This window comes from Bufo bufo, chromosome 2, assembly GCF_905171765.1.
Source record: "Bufo bufo chromosome 2, aBufBuf1.1, whole genome shotgun sequence".
NCBI lineage: Eukaryota > Metazoa > Chordata > Amphibia > Anura > Bufonidae > Bufo > Bufo bufo.
The window spans coordinates 103,905,895-103,925,955 of NC_053390.1; the positions used below are offsets into that span (position 1 = coordinate 103,905,895).

General features: G+C 44.6%; 1 protein-coding gene across 1 annotated transcript in view; it reads left to right on the plus strand.

The window, feature by feature from the left end:
* Positions 1-757: 757 nt before the first annotated feature.
* SLC30A5 (solute carrier family 30 member 5) overlaps positions 758-20,061 on the plus strand; it is a 35,781-nt gene continuing 16,477 nt past the window's right edge. Inside the window, exons 1-8 of the mRNA XM_040421368.1 lie at positions 758-1,045; positions 1,589-1,711; positions 4,181-4,247; positions 5,839-5,924; positions 7,356-7,443; positions 9,949-10,036; positions 13,735-13,811; positions 15,854-16,024. Coding sequence (XP_040277302.1) covers positions 975-1,045; positions 1,589-1,711; positions 4,181-4,247; positions 5,839-5,924; positions 7,356-7,443; positions 9,949-10,036; positions 13,735-13,811; positions 15,854-16,024 — 771 coding nt within the window. The 5' untranslated portion in view covers positions 758-974. The remainder of the gene's footprint in view (positions 1,046-1,588; positions 1,712-4,180; positions 4,248-5,838; positions 5,925-7,355; positions 7,444-9,948; positions 10,037-13,734; positions 13,812-15,853; positions 16,025-20,061) is intronic.

A 20,061-nucleotide genomic window follows, 5' to 3' on the forward strand; every position in this document is an offset into this window, starting at 1 on the left:
CGTTATGGATTCCGCTAACACGGACCATAAGTTATGGTCTGTGGTAGCGGAATCCATAACGGAATTCTTAGATAACCCGAACCATGTACGCCGAACTTAAAAACAGAAGTTCGCTCATCCCTAGTGAGGAGCACTGCGGGAGCATTATACTGTGTGGGGACACATACAGGGGAATTTTACTGGTGGCATATAATGGTGCATTATACTGTAGGGGCACATAAGGGGACATTATACTGTGTGGTGGTACATAATGGTGCATTATACTGTAGGGGCACTGTACAGTATTACAAAAATGCTTAAAATATAAAATATAAAGTATAAAGAAATCACTGGTGAGAAGTAACACCCCGTGTAAAGCCAAACCACCAAATCCCTGTCCGTTTTTAACCGGGTAAACTTGGCCTGTATTTTCTGTTGGGGAGTGTGGCCACCCTACCATCAACATGTGTATATTGAGTAAATAAGGTACAAACATCAATTCCCATAATTTCATAATTTTTCTTTACACTTTATTAAAATTTTGAATACTGGTAAAAAAAAATATAATAATAATAATAATAATAATAATAATAATAATAATAATAATAATAATAATAATAATAATAATAATAATAATTCTGTAGGCAAAAGTAAGTAGATCTGGAAAACTGTAGCTGAAGTTTGTCCCTACCGCCTCCCTGTACTGTCCACAGGAAACGCGTCTTACCCGTATGTGAGGAAGATTTTCCCTGTCGCCTCCTGTAACTGTAGACGTCACGTGACGAGTGACGCTTCCTGCTCCCTCAGCAGCGCAGGCCGGCTAGCTGGCAGTGCTGGAGGCTGTGTATCCGGAATATGTGTCCGGGGTCCAGCTGTCACTCGGTTCTCTTCATGTGCTCCCGCAGGGCCCCCCTCGGGTCTCCCCGGCTGTAGAGCGCTTTGTGTGGAGCTGCCTCCCCGGACTGTCTACATGAGGTTATAAGGGAGCTGCCGACATGGACGAGAAGTACGGCAGCAATGCGATGAGCACGGGCAGGCTGGGGCCTGTGGATGCCCCCGAGTCCAGGTGAAGAGGAGCAGGCAGCTGCCATGCATGCTGGGACTTGTAGTTCCTCGGTCACCTGTGTTAGCCAGTCCTCGGCCATCAGTAGGAGACTCCCCTCTATCAGATCTCCTAATGGGGTCCATGGACAAGCATTAACCCTTTAAACCAACCCTCCAAACCGCTCCCTACCACAGCTTCAGACCCAGCGCTTAAGAATGTTCTCATTCACTAGCAGCAAGCAGAGGTCTTGAAAATCGCATGGCATTTGATAAACCTCAGCAACCAGCCAATGCAGGCTACTGTACCCACTAAAGCGTCAGTCTGTATATGGACTGGGAGGAGAGGCCTAGAAGAGCTGTCCTGTCAGAGGACGCTCCTATATATTATAGAATCGCAGGTGATAGGTATTAGATTGGTCAGGTCTGACCTCTTGGACTCCTGTTCTTCAGATGTGCGCAAATGTCTTATGGTGGTTAAAAAACATGTAGTGCCGGGGGCTCAGGTGCCACTACAGCTCCTGGTTCAGGTTGCCATGTTCTCAGTTTCTGTCTTCCTCTCTTGCAGACTGACCAGATACATCGTCCTTCTCTGCTTCACAAAGTTCCTGAAGGCTCTTGGTATCTTTGAGTCCTACGATCTACTAAAAGTAGTCCATATTGTACAGTTTATCTTTATATTAAAATTGGGGTAAGTAGCATCTTCGTCTCGTCAGTTATGCCACTGCGTCATATTAGGCTACTTTCACACTCGCATTTGGTGCGGATCTGTCATGGATCTGGAAAGACGGATCCGTTCAGATAATACAACCGTCTGCATCCATTCAGAACGGATAAGTTTGTATTATCTGTAACATAGCCAAAACGGATCCGTCTTGAACACCATGGAAAGTTAATGGAGGACGGATCTGTTTTCTGTTGTGCCAGATTGTGTCAGTGAAAACGGATCCATTTGGCTCAGTTTCGTAAGACGGACACAAAAACGCTGCAAGCAGCCTCCAGAGCATAATGGAGACGGAACTGAGCCAAACTGATGGATTCTCAGCGGATCCTTTTCCATTCAGAATGCATTGGGGCAAAACTGATCCGTTTTGGACCGCTGGTGAGAGCCCTGAACGGATCTCACAAACAGAAACCAAAACGCCAGTGTGAAAGTAGCCTTAGATAGACATTGATACTTCATTCTGTCCTGGAGCAGAAGATTGTAAAGGGGGTTTCCAGGATGTTGATGGTCAATCCTCAGGATAAGTCATCAATATCTGATCAGTGGGGTCTCTGACTCCTAGGCAACCCCGACGATCAGCTGTTTGAAGGGGCTGCAGCGCTCCGTGGAGGATAGATCGGCAATATTTAAATCATGGAAAACCCCTTTAAGGCTATTTTCACATCTGCGTTTTTGCTGGATCCGGCAGAGGATCAGCAAAAACGCATCCGGTCAATAATACAACCGTCTGCATCCATTCAGAACGGATCGGGTTGTATTATCTCCAAGATGAACAACAAGGATCCGGCACTAAAACCACTAGGTCCAAAAAAACGCATCCAGCACCATTGACTTACATTGTGTTTCATGCCAGATTCCTATAGCCCCCGTATCCCATGGCGCACTCAAAAACGCTGCTTGCAGCGCTTTTTTGTGCATCATGGGAACTGAACGGAATGCACTCTGTTCAGTTCATTTTTGTCCCCATTGAAAATGAATGGGGAGAAAACTGAAGTGTTTTGCTGCGGTTTTGAGATCCTGTGCCAGATATCAAAACCGTACAGCAGAACGCAGATGTGAAAGTAGCCTACATAGAAATACAATACAAGTACATGCCCCCTACGCCCTAGTAGTAATAATTGGGTCCTCTAACCTAATCTCCTCCAGCCCAGTTGTCAGAGCAGACACCCAACTTCCCACCAGTTGGGCCTTTCCCTCCCACCAGTAGTTACAGGTTCCTGCCACACTTCTCCAGAAGTCACCACAACTGTAGGAGCAATCAGTGACCCTGGAAAACTGCTGACAGCACCAGGTAGGAGCTGCTTGAAATACTGTTATTGATGCTTTTATTCTAGCACACTGAAGGCCTCTTGGCTCTCTGCAATAAACCACTTTACAGAGTGACAGGTATAGCTTCCAACCAGGAGACCACTACAACCCTCACTCGGAGGAGAGGGGTTATGAAACGGCTCAATGCAGAGAGCACTTCAGCATAAGGGGCCACATCTATTTTAAAAAAAAGCATTTAGAAACCAGTTTAGCTATCTGTCCAAGGCCCCTGCCCAGCGCTGTCAGCAGTAGTGTTGAGCGAACTTCTGTTTTAAGTTCGGCGTCTAAAGTTCGGCTTCCGGTTAGCGGAGAATCCCGATATGGATTCCGAATTCCGTTGTGGTCCGTGGTAGCGGAATCAATAATGTCCGATTATTGATTCCGCTACCACGGACCACAACGGAATTCGGAATCCATATCGGGATTCTCCGCTAACCGGAAGCCGAACTTCAGACGCCGAACTTAAAACAGAAGTTCGCTCAACACTAGTCAGCAGTTTTCCACAGTCAAAACTGCTGACAGACTCCTATGTATTTTGGGACTAAAATTGTATGTATATGGTATAGTATACAGTGAGGTGTCCCATGACTGCTGTGACCGGTCACTGTCCTCAGCGGTCACATATGCTTGAAAGGCATGTTCTCGTGACCGTGGACAGTTTTTTGTTGTTGTTTTTTTTCTTCTTCCTAATGGGTCACGGGTTAGGTCCATTGGAGTTGTCAGTTCTTAGGCTGGGCTACCCCTTTAAGAAATCTCAGATGTGTCTGGCTATGTCAAACCTGCTCATTTTTAACAAAAGTCACAAATCTTTGTCCATAATATATTTGTGATTTTTGGGCACCACTATTCTGGCGCACGGGGCCTGATAAATCTCTCTGTTCAGTATATTTTCTATAATCCTGTCATCTCTGCAGCCTATAACCTGTTATACGTGATCTGACTGCGGGGTGATCTCATGGCTCTGGTTGTTTTTGGGGGAATTGAACAGTTTAATATAAAATGGTTACGTGAGGTGTGACTTTCCAATTCCCCCATTCTTCCATGCTATAGATATATTTTACTTTTACATTGTCATATTTGTCTACATATATTTTTGTCTCATGTTTGTCTCTTTTTTTTTTTCCACAGGTGTGCAATTTTTATGGTTTTGTTTCAAAAACCATTTTCTTCTGGGAAGACGGTTACTAGACGCCAAGTGAGTCGGCCATGCTTCACTACTTCTGTCCCAGATATAACCTTCTGGAAGTAGAGTAAATTAGTAAAAAGGGGCACGTGGCAGGAATCTTCTTCCTGTAGGTGGGCCGTTCCATGCATTGGGGACCGCAATTTGCAGTCCCCAATGCAGGGGGAACCTCCGTACGGCCACCGGGATGAATCCAGACCCATTCAAGTTGAATGGGTCTGCATTCGTCCGTTCCGCAAAAAGATAGGACGCGTTCTATCTTTTTGCGGAACGGAAGTACGGAACAGAAGCACTCCGTAGTGCTTCCGCAGGGTCCCGTTCCGTGCTTCCGTTCCGCATCTCCGGTTTTGCGGACCCATTCAAGTGAATGGGTCCACATCCGTGATGCGGAATGCACACGGAACGGTGTCTGTTTATTGCGGATCCGCATATGCGGTCCGCAGTATGGAAACAAAACCCATACGTTCGTGTGCATGAGGCCTAAAGGTAGACCGTGAATTCAGTTTAACATTTTCAAGCAAAAACCTTTGGGAATGGTCCCATTCCCAGAGTCTCGCTTTCAAAATCTCCCCCTGTGCCCTGATTGACATTGACAGCATTTCTTTTGTCACAGATCCTCACTGAAATCTCACGTATGCGCTGTTCATTTTTGTCCTGCACAGTACATTTGTGAGGCTTCTGGCTAGAGAAGTGAGCGTACTGCGCATGCACAAGACCGATAATGACAAGCACATGCACAGATTTCAATAAGGACTGCTGTGACATGGGGGAGGGGGTTGTACTGAGACCCCCTTTGTATGGGTAGAGGTAATAGAAGCAGTGCTACAAGATTGGCAGAAACGTGTAGCCCCGGCGCTGACTTCCAGCGACTGTGCTACACCCAAAGAGCTAATCAGTGGGATGTCGTACCCCTGCCGATCACTAAGGCTGGGTTCACACGAGCGGATGCCGTGCGTGACATCCGCTCCGTGAATGACAGCCAAGACACGATGCAGACTGCAGAGGCACAGAGCATTAACATGACTGATAATGCTCCGTGCCTCTCTGTGATCTCTTTACTACGAAATCACAGGGAGATAAAGTTGTCACTGTGATTTCGTAGTAAAGAGATCACAGAGAGGCACGGAGCATTATCAATCATGTTAATGCTCCGTGCTTCTGCTGTCCGCATCGGGTCTTGGCTGTCATTCACGGAGCGGATGTCACGCACGGCATCCGCTCGTGTGAACCCAGCCTTAGTGATGGCCTATCCTGAGGATGTAGATGTGTAGCAGACGGCGCTTGTAACTGAAGCTCTGCTTCCAATCACTCCAGTGGGAACAGTAACCAGGTCTGTCCACTACACAATGGACGGAGCTGGCTGGTGCTGGAGCAGAACATCCAATCTTCAGAGGTGTCGGACCCCCGCCAATCAGTGTTAAAATCAGAGAAAACTCCTTTAAGGGAGGATGTGAGGGATCTTGGCTTGCTGCTTCCACATGAGTCGTGCTTACATTTTATAGGGTCATAGTTGCAGATGAGATTCAGTATAAGTGGCTGTAGAAGGATTGAACTAGGATTTGTGCTTGAATGTATTAACCCGTGTTTTCTGTGCCTTTTTTAGTGGATCAGTATTGTGAAACATGCTTTCGTTGGCTGTATTCTGTCACTCCTGTGGTTCTTTGGCCTTACACTTTGTGGGCCTTTAAGGTAATTGCATTTCTATACACAAATTGTTATGTTTTTGTTGCTGTGGTGTCTGCAGTCTCAATGATCACTGATGACCTCCTGGGACTCTCAGCAGTCAGCTGCTCTACTTTACCTAGACATTTTCCCTGCAGCAAAATGTATTATTACACGTCCGTGTCCGTGCTCAGATCCGTGAGCAGGTGGTCAGTGATGCATCCGTGAAGGATCGTGTGTGTGGTCCGTGTGTCCGTTTTTTGCTGTCCGTGTTGCATCTGTGTTTCACGGACACTGCGTGGCCAAAAAATAATTTTCAAAGCATCTCTTCTTAATGATCCGTGAAACACGGATGGTATCCGTGTTGCCTCTGTGGTTTTCACAGACCCATAGACTATAATGGACGTGATGGATCAGTGAACACAGACAAAATAGAGCATGCATCCATCCTAAAAACACTGACCCACGGACCGTGCTAAAACACTGATGTCTTAATACACACATTAAAATGAATGGGGACGTGTGCTGTCCGTGGAGAACAGGTACAGCACACGTCCATAAAACACTGACGTGTCAATGAGGCTAAACCTGTCTAATGCTTGTTTCACACTAGTGCAAAAATGATCCAGCAGACTGTTCTGGTAGAGAAATAACCTGCCGGAGTTTATCGCATTCAGGATAGTCGGAAACTGTGGGAGTACTGCCAAACAGTAATGGCCAGTTCGCAGTGTTCACCAGCGAACACATGCGGGCTGCCATCTTGACTCACCCATCCGGCGATGCACAGGTAAGCCCTTACCTGTGCCGGGAGCCGGTGTGAAATCAAATGCGGTCACCGGGAGCAGGCAGTTCTGAGAACAGCCCGATGAAGGCCCCCGGCTGCTGTTCTCGGAACTGCCTGCTCCCGGTGACCGCATTTGATTTCAGACCGGCACAGGCAAAGGTAAGGGCTTACCTGTGCATCGCCTGACGGGTGAGTCAAGGTGGCAGCCCGCATGTGTTCGCTGGCGAACACTGCGAACTGACCATCTTTGCTGCCAAACCCCTTTGCCCTTTGACTGTAATGGGACCTGGCAGGGATTCGGCCTGTTTCCAGCCTTAGTGCTGAGATTAGGCCGGACAAATACCGGAGGCTGTTCCTCTAATGGGTGACCATGTAATAACACAGGGCCGGTCTGAATCTGTTACAGCAGGGAGACTTTTTATTCAAGACCTTATAGAGTGGTATTCTCAACAGGGGACGTCCATATGCCTAATACGACCTAGTATCATTGTAATGTTTCACAAAAACAAGGGCCCAAATATGAGTGAGTGAGGCCTTATTACTGCTAAATTTGACACACATAGGAAGAGGAGTATTTTAGATAGATTTGCATATAAAAATGTTATGTCGCTTTACTGATGCCGTTAATATCTTTATTATACCCCTGTCCTGCTCATGGTGTTCCTGTTTTCTAGGACTTTGCTGCTGTTTGAACATAGTGATATTGTAGTTGTAACATTGCTTACCGTGCTGTTCACTGGTTCCAGCGGAGTACCGTCCAAGGTATTTTATAAGGTTTTTTTTTTTGTTTTGTTTTTTACTTTAAAGTCTCCTTAGAAAATGTAGTTGAGATGAGGGACTGGCTCTTATTAAGTAGACCAGCTACATGTGGAGACTTGGAGAGGTATTCTGGTTAAATAACATTATCCACAGCATAGGGGATAACTATTAGATCGGTGGGGATCCTACCGTTGGGACCCCCATCAATCATGAGCGGCCGGTCGGCATGCGTGTGGCCGCTCTGTTCATTTTTAAGGGAGTTCTGGAGATAGCGAAGTACAGTGCACAGGTATCTCCGGAATTCCCCTAAAAATGAAGGGAGCAGCCGCACGCATGCCTGACCGGCTGCTCCATTCATTGCAAGGGGCCCCCGTTTTCATGATCCTTGGGGGTCCTAGCGGTAGGACCCCAACCGATCTAATAGTTGTCCCCTATCCTGTGGGTAGGGGATAACTTAAGGTAACTGGAATACCCCTTTAATAGTAGTTCTCTATGGGAAAATGATATACAAGGTTTCTCTCAGAGAAATAGAACTGCCTTGCTATTGCATCCTATTGGCACCATGAAGCAGCTGTCGGCGGATGGATCTATGGAGTGGTTATTTTCCCTTGTCATGTTCCTAGGCTTCTTGAAAAGTCAGACATTGACTAAGGGCTCATGCACATGAATGTATATTTTTTTCTGCGTCCGTTTTTTTTTTCGGCCAGTATGCAGAACCATTCGCTTTAATGGGGCCGCAAATAAAAAACTGAAACGATTCCATGTCCACATGGCCGTTCCGCCAAAAAATAGAACAGGTCATATTATTGTCCACATTAGAGACAAGGATAGGTCTGTTTTATTAGGGGCCGACCGTTCCGTTCCGCAAAATGTGTAATGCACGGTAAAACATCCAACGGTCGTGTGCATGAGCCTATAGTTGAGTCACTTCTGATAGGTGGCAGTAGCGAGATGGTTCTCTTTGTCTGGGAGATTTGTCTTTGCATAGATGATGTGATTTATAAAAGTGTGCACCCAGCGATTACTGTAGTAATACAGAAGGGAATTGGATGGTAAGGGTAAGTGCACATAGCGCGGATTTGCAATTGTACATGCTGCAGATCCGCACACCAATTTAGCCCCATTCAGGGGCCCCTACGTTGGGCACCTGCTGTGGTTTCTGATGTATTGTGTTCTCTGATTCTTAGAAACATGGAGAATCTATGTCCATAGATGTCTGATAGAACAGGATATCTCCAGTGGGACCTGCGCCTATCCCAAGAAAAGGGTATCCCCAATCCCTGTCCTGCTTGGTGGATCAAGGCGGAGAATGACCGGTGAGGTGGCTGCAGATGTCCGCCGGTCTCTCGATTTATCTCTATGGGAGACAAAGAAACAGCCGAGCACACTTGTTTGGGTTTTTTCATAACTCCTACTGAAGTGAAAGCGAGAACTGTGCCCATGAACAGCCCCCTCCCCGTGTATTCTCAGTCTGGATCTGGCAGCTGATGTCTGCATTGCCAGACAGGACGGTGGTCAGATGAAGGTCCCACCAGTAGGACATTTATGGCATATCCTGTTGATATAAAGGCCTAAGGTAAAATACAGAATTTTCATAATGAAGAGAAAGTAGGAGATAGCTATTGATGTTGTTCCCTAACCAATAAGATTTCAAAGATCTTCAACATCAAGATAAAGGATTTTAGATGACGCAAAGAAAATCATCAAAAAGCTTAAAGACGTAAAGGACTTATCTGAGAGTGGGAAGTAATTTCCTTTGGTCCGGTCACTGTATAAAATTACATGCCAGTGCTGGCCTCAGCAGTCACATACCGTTCCTGACCCTTCAGCGCTGAGGCCATTGGTTAGCCCGCAGTGGTGACATACGTGTTGACAGGATGTCTCACTTCCAGTCCAGTGGGGACCTATAGCCGCCTTGCCCAGTGCAAATTACTTTTCAGTCTCTGACAATCCCTTAAAAACTGCTGGAAAATATGTCAGTAGAGATTCTGCTTTAATTCTTAAAGGGAATCTGTCACCAATATTCAATATGCTCAATATCAGGCATAAAATCAAATCTAGAAATTCGTGCAAAAAATTAAAGTTATTTTTTTTTGAGTTTGACCTAAACTAGGTCTCCTTGGAGAAAATGTCCACTTGTCACTTTTCAAATTTAATAAGTGACTAGAAAAGGTGAAAGTTTGTCGCCCGTTACACAGTGTTTTTCTGCAGTTTATGGAAAAAAAATGTAGCTTCATCTAATCTGTAAGCGTGGCCCATTGACTACTACTTGTCCACTGAAACGTTACTAATCTCGGTACGTATACAGTCACATCATTTTTGTGATTTGATATATACTCGCCATTTACATTCCATAGTTTTGGCGCTGCATGTACTGAGATTCCACGTTGTGTCTTTTGAATTTAAAGGGTAAGAATATTTTAAAGATGCAAATCTGCAAATATCAGCACTGATCAGTGGTTTGCATCGTCCGCTGTGCTTGCTGACTTCTGTCTCTTCTCTCCGCAGACTCGAGGTGCTGCATTTTTCATCGTTGCGGTTATATGTTTACTACTCTTCGATAATGATGATCTGATGGCCAAAATTGCTGAGCACCGTATCCTTTGATGCCTCTAGATTTTCTGAGGGAGCTCTTCTGTATCTATGGTACCTCAGTAGCACATCTGTCAGTGGGAACGTGTCATTCATACATTACGGTAACAACAGATGATTATGATGACCATACTCATCATGCTAATGGCGCAGGCGCTGCCACTATGCCTGTATCATCAGAGCTTTGAATAGAAGTTCCAAGACTTAGCTAAATGTACATTGTGTATTTTTCAGCATTTTTCCAAAAATCGGTTGGTTAGATGGTAAAAAATATGACACCTAAAGAAATACCAGCTTATCCCCAAAAGAAACAACAAATGTTTTTTGGTTGCTTAGTCATAAGCTTTCATCCCTTGACTAGGGTTGCATCGGGTATCGAATTTTCGATACCCAATCGATACTTTTTCACCCAGATCGATACGATACCGGGATTTGCTATTTCCGATACTAGGCTGCTCTACTGCGCAGCCTAGTATCTGTTAGAGAGCATGGCACGCGCCGGGTTAATAGACGCAGATCGCCATGCTCTGTCATTGAGGCCAGGTGCCGGCTGTGTGATACGGCGGGCACTCGTAGCCTACATTTGTATTTAGGGGGTATATTATATTCATTGGTGGCGCAGTGCGCCCCACCAGTATTATATCCATTGGTAGCAGTGGGCACAGTATTTTCATTAGTGGCAGTGGCAGCTTCCGATCAGAGCCCCAGCAGTAAAATCGCGGGGCTCTGATCAGTTACCATTCCCTGCTGCCACTGTCCCTGCTGCCCTGTGCACACAGCAGAAGGGAGCTTACCATGGCAGTTATGGAAGGCTTTAATGGCGTCCTGGCTGCCATGGTAAGCTCCCTGCTGCTGTGTGCACAAAGCACAGGGCAGCAGGGACAGTGTGAGATCCTATTTACCCTAATAGATTAAGGGTTATAGCCCCCTAAGGTGGCTAAAGTAAAAAAATATATATATTACGTATCGCCACGTCCGAAAAAGTCTGAAATATGAAAACATATATCCTATGTGGTGAACGATGTAACAGAAAAAAAAAACATGCAATTTGCACGTCAACATCTGTTGTGAATACAGCAGCCAATGACTGGCTGCTGAGGTGACTGGTCTCCCTTGAGTCACGTGACCTAGTTACATAATGCATGGGGGACACGTCACTATTGCAGCCAGTCATTGGCTGCAGTGGTCACATGACCCGTGTCAAACCGTATGTTGACATGATGAGACCCAAGACCTGCGGTGCCCAAGGAGGAGCAGCAGTGTAGCCACAACTCAGTAGCTGGGATCAGGTAAGTATGATTCACCCTGGGGAGAGTCTGCAGAAAAGGTCCCTTGGGTGAACAACTCCTTTAAAGAGGTCAAAGAGAGAGGGCTTCCTTTGCCTCTGACCGCAACATATGTAGATGACAAATAGGCCACGTCTTTTATTTTTCTCTGACAGGCAATAATGCATTGTAATACAGAGGTATTCCAATGCATTGCATGTTGTCAGTAAAATTCCTTTAAAAAAAAGTTATAATATTTATCAAGCAGTGAATGGCGTAAACAAAATAAAATGGGCGAAGTTTTTGTTTGTTTGTTTTTTTACATTATTTAAAAGATGAATAAGTTATGGATAAATAAAGTTATGGATGTTGGAACACAGTGAGGTAAAAACATAATATTCATTGTGTCCCCAGCAATCATGCATCCTTAAAGGGGTTATCCCATGATTAAAGGGGTTGTCCGAGTTATGAAAAAAATATAATATATATAGCACTGAAAATCTGATGGGCAGCAATATATAACTAAGCTAAGCAAGATTTATGCAAAAAATATATATATATATTTCCTCATTTCCCTGGTTCTTTTCTGGCCCTTTGTTTACATGCAATAAAAACACTCTGCCCCTCCCCCCTGCTCTGCTAAGGGAGTGGCTACAAGTCCTGACCTGAGTGACATGTCTGTCTGCTGGGAGACTCTGCAGCTTGTTGTATGTGTAGGACTACAAGTCCCAGCTGTATAATGACACTGCTAAGGGAGTGAATACAAGTCCTGACCTGAGTGACATGTCTGCCTGCTGGGAGACTCTGCAGCTTGTTGTATGTGTAGGACTACAAGTCCCAGCTGTATAATGACACTGCTAAGGGAGTGAATATAAGTGCTGCCCTGAGTGACATGTCTGCCTGCTGGGAGACTCTGCAGCTTGTTGTATGTGTAGGACTACAAGTCCCAGCTGTATAATGACACTGCTAATACACACAGGATCTTCCCCCTACCTTCTTGTGCAATGCTCTCTCTAGTCCTGCACTTATTTTGAGCTAAAAATCATTATTTCAGTTTGGTCTTTATTAAAAATATGAAGCCCCTTTTTTCTGTACATAGCTGAGATGCTCTAGCAGCAGCCTTTGGATTTTCTGTCTTTTCCATCAGTTGGGGAGCTGACAGACTCCTTATCTCTGCTCTCTGACATTATAAACACTTATTATAGTTCTGTTCTAATATTACTGATAAGAATGTGGATTAAAGGATAACTGTCACATTTAGACCCTAATTTCAATTTTCATATATGTAGTTACTAATGACATGATATTCCAGAATCAGTTACTATTAGACTGACTTACCCCATATTTAATAAGATTCAGCCCTTAGCAACCAGTCTGCATAAAACTGCAATCTCACTATTCAGTTAAGATGGCCGCCACTGCCCTCACCCTGAGGCTAATCCCGCCTGCCCTCACTAGCCAGTAACAATAGCCCCCCAAAAGTGTCAGTAACTAGAGCCCTCCCCCTAAAGGGTTAATCTCCTGCAGCACAAAGGGGTCCTTTTACCACATGTTGCTTTCATTTATACACTGAGCAGACGGCAGATCTCCCTTCCCTGGTCTGCGCTGCTCCAACTCTGCATTCTCCAGCTCTGCTGAGTGAGGGAGCGTCTGCCAAGTGCAGGGACAGGGAGAAGTGCACACAGCCCAGGCACTGTTATCAGCTGCTGGGGAGGACCTGGCCTTAATCATTTCCTTACAGTCCCTGGCTGTCAGTAATGTGACCTTGCACACTGCGTGCTCCGTCCTTCAACAGATAGACGGACCATGCCTAGCAACCCTATTTTAAGCACAGGTAAAAGCAGGCAGTACAGGGAACAAAAATGTGGAATTAAGGGGTAATTGAATACACAGTGAAAAGTTGAAATGGGGCCACCAAGGTGATATTAATTACCACAATGCAATACTCCAAAAAAAAATATACGACAGTTATACTTTAAGTGTTTTTGACGTCTTTAGTTTAGAGATAAGGTTTGTTAGAGATGAACAGCACAAAGTGAAAGTACCAGTCACACAGCTAGAAAAAACAGTTAACCCTTGGTGACAGAACGGCTCAATATTTTTAATAAAGACCAATTAGAGTAAAATGCAGTCATAAACAAAAATTGCATCCGAAGGTGTACATAGCATTTAATTTAAGGCCTTAATCAAAGGTGCTACTTTGTAGGAAATATCTCTCTTGTGGATAAAACCTTCCCAATAATTGTTTCAACTGGGGAAAATGGATCCGATCACTCATCGGCTTGGGATGCTTGTTTGTGTGGGTGTAAGCAGAAAGGTACCCCGTACCATCAGCAATCTGTGTGATCGGCTGTGACTTCCTATAGTCAGAGCATGCTCAGTGAATAATGACTACTTTCTTGTGCCGGTCATTTCCTCCTTAACACTTGTTGATTAGCTGAAGGACACCATGACAGTGCGCTTACACACTTCCTGTACATGGCATTCTCCCTCCTAGGAGTTGCTGACCACAAGGTAAGGGGAATCTCATCATTGCTTCACCTTCCTATGTATGTTTAGTCAGGGAATTTAAAGTTCTCTGGGTTCAAGAATAAACATTGCATTGTCTATTAGATCCTCCTGCCTTTTCAGCGCCGGCGCGCGCTGCTGGTGTCTGTTTACTGTGCTGCGGCTCTAAGATGACTGCTAATATGTGGCAGAATTAAAGCCATCTTAAAGGGACCATATATATATATATATATATATATATATATATATATATATTTATTTCAGATGTTTCGGTATATGTGTCTGAGAAAGCTGGGTGACTACCAATAAGGCTGCCATAGCAGCTACCATGGGGTTTCCCATAATGATGAATCCATTCAAGTTCATGGCGTTGTGTTGTAGTTCCCCACACAGTGGATAGACCAGACTGCCATGTTGAAGGAACTGCAGAGCTTAAAGGGGTTGTCTCATCAAAGACAATGGGAGCATATCGCTAGGAGCCCTGCAAGCTGGTGGCTGGAGGACTCCGATCCGGCCACCACCAAGTGCGCTCCCCATAGAAGTGAATAGGAGCGCACCGCTCATGACCGGCCACCGTTCCCATTCACTTCTATGGGCCCGACGGAAATAGCCGGGCCAGCGCTTGGCTATTTTCGGCAGCCCCATAGAAAATTAATGGAGGGTGGCTGCGCATGCTCAGTGCCTCCTCCAACACTTTTGGGGCTCCTTTCTCGATATAGGTGCGGGTCTCAGTGGTGAGACCCGCACCTATAAGACAATGGGGGCATATCCTATCGATATTCCCCCATTGTCTGTGATGAGACAACCCCTGTAACTAGCGGTTTAAGAGGTCTTGTCAGCTCTCCTGGAGTGTGTGTTTTAACTAAAATAACAATTCTTGAGCTTCTATTCTTTGAACTCTCCATTGTGCTGTTTCCTCTGTTATTCCTCCTAGCATTGTACGACTAGGTGTTCACATTCCCCTTGCCAAACAGGTTTGTCCCTGCACAGTTAGCATTGATTGGACAGTGACATTGTGAGGACACCCCAACTGGTAACACACAATTTATTCATACATTTTCAGGAGAAGTAACAATGGAATCAGCACACTGCAGTTTGTAAGAATGGTGATCCAGAATTGTTGTTTTAGGGAAAGGTCCAGTTAACAAGAGCAGGAGCGCACGGTGTCATTGGTTGCTATGACGCCGTACGCTTCATGCCGCCGCTGCACTATAGTAATACACTCGTATAGATTATACCAATGTATTACTGTAGTGCAGCGGCGGCATGAAGCGTACGGTGTCATAGCAACCAATGATGCTGTGCGCTCCTGCTGTCAGCAGGAATCCAGGCCGGCATACCACGGACCGCTCACGGCCGCGGAACACGGCAGTGTGCTTTCGGCCTTACTTCTGCAAGTGGCATTTATCATGTAGAGAAAGTTAATACAAGACACTAATGTATTGTGATTGTCCATATTGCTTCCTTTGCTGGTTGATTCATTTTTTCTGTCACATTATACACTGCTCGTTTCCAGGGGTTATGACCACTGCTGCAGCAGATATGAGGTGGCCCAGACAGAAGCTGCTACGCATGTATATCTATGCACGCTCTCACCAGAGAGGTATAAGCACGACCACCACTACAGGATTGCCGGGTGGTCATAACCCCTGGAAAAGAGCAGTGTATAATGTAACTGAAAAATGATTCCAGCCAGCAAAGGAGACAATATGGACAATCACAATACATTAGTAAGGGCCTTGCACTAACTTTCTCAGCATGATAAATGCCATTTGCTGAAGAGAGACAACCCCTTTAAGTGGAGGGTGGTTCCAGCATTCGGCATAAATGTACAGATTTTTTCAGGCTTTTAGGTTATCGTCTGTCTTGGGTAAGATGTAGTCCCTACATAATGTATAATAGACTGTATCTCCTGCCTGTTCTGCATTTCTCCATGTCTCCAGCATGTCCATCGTACACTTCATGTCTCGACCTGCGGATTTTCTTTCTGACATTTTGCTGCACCCCGAGGAATGTATTAATTGCCTCTGTTTTCTTGTTGATTTCAGGGAGGAGTGCTGTTGCTTGTGTTGGCTTTATGTTTCAGTGTTGGCTTCCATGCGGCTTCCAGAAAGCTCTCTTTAGATATTGGTGGAGCCAAGCGTCTGCAAGCATTGTCTCACCTTGTGTCTGTCATATTACTGTGCCCATGGGTCATCGTCCTCACTGCAACTACCGAGGTAATTGCCGCGTCAATCTGTAGACCCCTCAGGTCGTGTGTTATCCAGATTACGGCTGGTTTCTATATATTACATTACAGTAAACTGAAGAGAGGAAGCATTTCTACTTGCGTATGTTAAAGGGGATCATCCCACAAAATGTATTTATCACCTATCCATAGGTGATACATTTCAGATTACTGGGTGTCCAACCACTGGGACCCCTAGCAATCCTGAGAACGGAAGGCCCCTGGGTCCCCTCTCTGAATGCAATGTTGTAGCACATGTCAGTCTGCTGCTCCATTCACTTCTATGGGACTGAAGGAGCACTGAGAATAAATGTGCATTGGCTTAATAAAACTTTAAAGAGGTATCCCGGTTATAGAAAGTTATCCCCCATCTACAGGATAGGGAATAACTATCCGATCGATGGGGGTCCTATCCCTATGGGAGCGTTGGAGATAACGGAGTACAGCGCTCGGATGTCTCTGGCGCTCCCATCAAAATTAACGAAGCAGCGCCACTGTTCCCTGCTTACCTCTGCGGTCCCGGGCGCTGTGTTCAGCAGTGATCTGCTGCCAGTGTTTCCTTTCAGCCCTGGCCACAGCATGCTTGCTGCTTGTTTCCTGCAGCACTTCCTTAAGGGCCGGCGCGTGTCACTTCCTGGACTTTATGGGTTGGGTCATGTGACCTCGCTGACCAATCCTATCCCTCCTGCACATATAGAAGTGGCTCAGCCCCCTTCCCAGATGCCTCAGTGTCAAGGTCCTTGTGTCCTACTAAGGTTCCTGACATACGCTTGTGTTCCTGACTCGTACTTGTATTCCTGGACTCTGCTACCCCTTTAATCCCTGCCTGCTTGCCTTGACTCTCCTGTTGCCGATCCGGATTGCCTGACCTGTGCCGCCTGCTCTGAACTGTTGCCTGTCTGACTTCGCCTCTGCCTCATCCTTCGGTCCTGCACTGTTGCTACTGGTAACGACTCAGCCTGCTGACAACGCCTGTACCTCTGGTACCTTTCTCAGGTACCTCCTGGTCCGCCTGGACCAGCTGCCTCGTGTGCCTATCCACCATCAGGGGTACTGTGAAGATCGAGGCATTCACTTAGACAACGCCCTTAGTGGAGGTAGGACACGTGGCACAGTGGGTTCACACCCGCTAGTTCGTGACAGGCGCACATTTCTGAACAGCCGCTTCATCCATTTGGGGGGGACTTCACTGAGTACAGGGTTCACATCCTCGTGATCGGTGACGGTCCCAGCGGTAGGGGATAACTTTCTTTGGCCAGAATACTCCTTTAAAGAGGACCTGTCTGCTCTGCAAACGTGTCCATTGTAATAAATATTTTCTTATCTTTTGCTTGAGCTCTGTGTTATGGCATCCCTCTGTTATTCCACCTGGAAATATATAAACAAATTGACAGCTAGATCACCAGTCCCCTTGTATATGGGGCCTGTTCTTACAGTCTGACACTGGCCATTCAGTGATGACAGTGTCAAACTTTGTGGGACACCCCCTAAACCACAGGAGGGATGCAAAAGGAACAGCATAAGAGTACTTCGAAAGAAAAAAAAAAAGATCCAGCATTGTTATTTCATAGGGAACACACATTTTTACTAAAATAGACATGTGAGAAGAGTCCTCTTTTAAAAAAAAAAAATATACAGTTGCAAGCAGGGTGGATTTGATTTAAATCACTAGTCAGTAAGGCTTGATTTAAAGCATAGTTTTCTACATAAAGACTAATTCTTGCTGGTATAACTTATAATATGCAAGTAGATGAAGATTTTTAGAATAACAACTTTTCATATTAGGTTGATTCTGTATTCATAGGTTTGTAGAAGTTAGGATTAAGGTCTTTTTCTCAACTCTGTTCATGTTATAACATTTTTGCTGTGAAGAAGAGGCATGTGATCTCTGCTGAGTCAAATTCAGTTTTGAGAACTGCAAAAGTAAACCAAGCATCTGTGATAATATCTTGTAGGCAGAGAAACTGCCCAATAATCTCACAATAAACCTCTGGAAGAGCATGACATTGTGAATGGATTAATGGGATTTATTTACCCCAAAAAATTAACATATACAGCCTTATTCTACATAATTATACTAATCTTTATTTCATGATGGAATAACCTTTGGATGGTAATATATTTTCCTCAAAAAGCATTTTAAATTAAAAAAATTTTTTTTTTTTTTTATTTTTTTTTTTTAAATCATGAATTTTTATCCACCCTGGTTGCAAGAAAAAGTATGTGAACCCTTTGGAATGATAAGGATTTCTGCACAAATTGGTCATAAAATGTGATCTGATCTTCATCTAAGTCACAACAATAGACAATCACAGTCTGCTTAAACTAATAACACACAAAGAATTAAATGTTACCATGTTTTATTGAACACACCATGTAAACATTCACAGTGCAGGTGGAAAAAGTATGTGAACCCCTAGATTGCTATATATTTGAGACTTTGAATTGAAGTGCAATAACGGGACACTACTGAACGCACTATACTAAGCGTTTATGAAATCGTCTGGGAATTTAATGGAATAAATTTATAGAATTTTAATCTATGAATAATCAACCGTTTTATTAACTATATTAATGCATGTAACAATTTTAGGAATTACAGACAGACCACAGTATGACCAATATCTTATAGTAATTGTTATTATGTTCTATTGAAATGCATTGCCTATAGATTTATTGTATTGATTTTGAATAAATGTGTTGTATCTATAACGCAGTGTACCTGATGTGTAGCACCAGATATTGAGTGCCCACTATATACTATATAATTCCGTAATTCTTGAATTGTGGTTAGGGTGAACCACACATTAGGGAGAGCACCTGTCCTAGGTTTCCAGAAGGGTGAGCCACTATATAGACTCCCTAATTTTCTAGCATAGATATTGATTTGGAATTGTGACCCGGATTTTCATGCTATTTTATTCATTGTGAATCAATATTTCATATTTACCATTAAAAATAGTGTCACTATACTAGATCTGTGGTCCAGTTATAAGAGTGCCCATTCACTTCTTTGTTACAATTTTCTCTTGGTGATTGGGGTGCGACATCAATTTGGTGCACCTTGCCATCCTGCTACATATCCATAAAGCAGGCACTGCATACAGTAAAGTGATTTACGCATGTGCCCACACAATGCTCCAGCTGAGGCCAGAACATTGATATAGATGTGGATTTGGTTCCATGCAATGTCCCATTGACACCACAATACACAGCAGGAAGTGTTGGCATGAGGGCATAGAAGTATAAATGCAGGCCGTGGGTCTGTACCTGATAACACGTCATAGAGTTAAAGGTGTTGCATGCGAATAGAAAAGTATGGCTGCTTTTTTTTTTTTTTTAAAACAGCACCACTCCTATCCCAGTTGTGCTATCAGCTGGAGTGCCGGAGGTTGTGTCATTCCTGATCTGTCTGACATCTTCTTCCTGAGAACAGTCACCCCTCGTACACAAAAGATCATCAGCCGATCCTGAGCACAATCGACAGGTTCAACTGTCTTTTATTGCGTAGACTAGTTACTCTATAGACCTTAACAGCCCTCCTCTTCTGGAAATTGGTGGTCATTGTGGACCCCACTAGTGTGATCTTCTGAAAAGTAGTTATTTTTTTGTTGGCTTTCCCCTTTAACCCCTTAAGGACCCATGACAAAGCTGTACGTCATGGGTCCGATCCCTAAACATGGCGCCCGATCGCGCGTGCAGCGGGCGCCTTAGCCGCGAGGTCTCTGTATACATCTGACCTTTCAGATGCCGCGCTTCCGGTCCGGTAACAGTGTTCCCCGGCTGTTATCGGGGGACCTGTTACCTCGATCTAATTGACCGAAGCCCCAAGCCGGCTTCCGAGTCAATTAGATGTATATATCAATACAGGCCACTAGGTGGCAGCTTTGTATTGATATAGTGCAATTGAAGTCTTCAATGATGGCTATTTAGCCATCACTGAATACTATGGGCAATCAAATGATTGGCAGTTATTGTCACCCAAGGTTAAAAAAATTAACAAATATAAAAAAAAAAAAGTTCAAATCA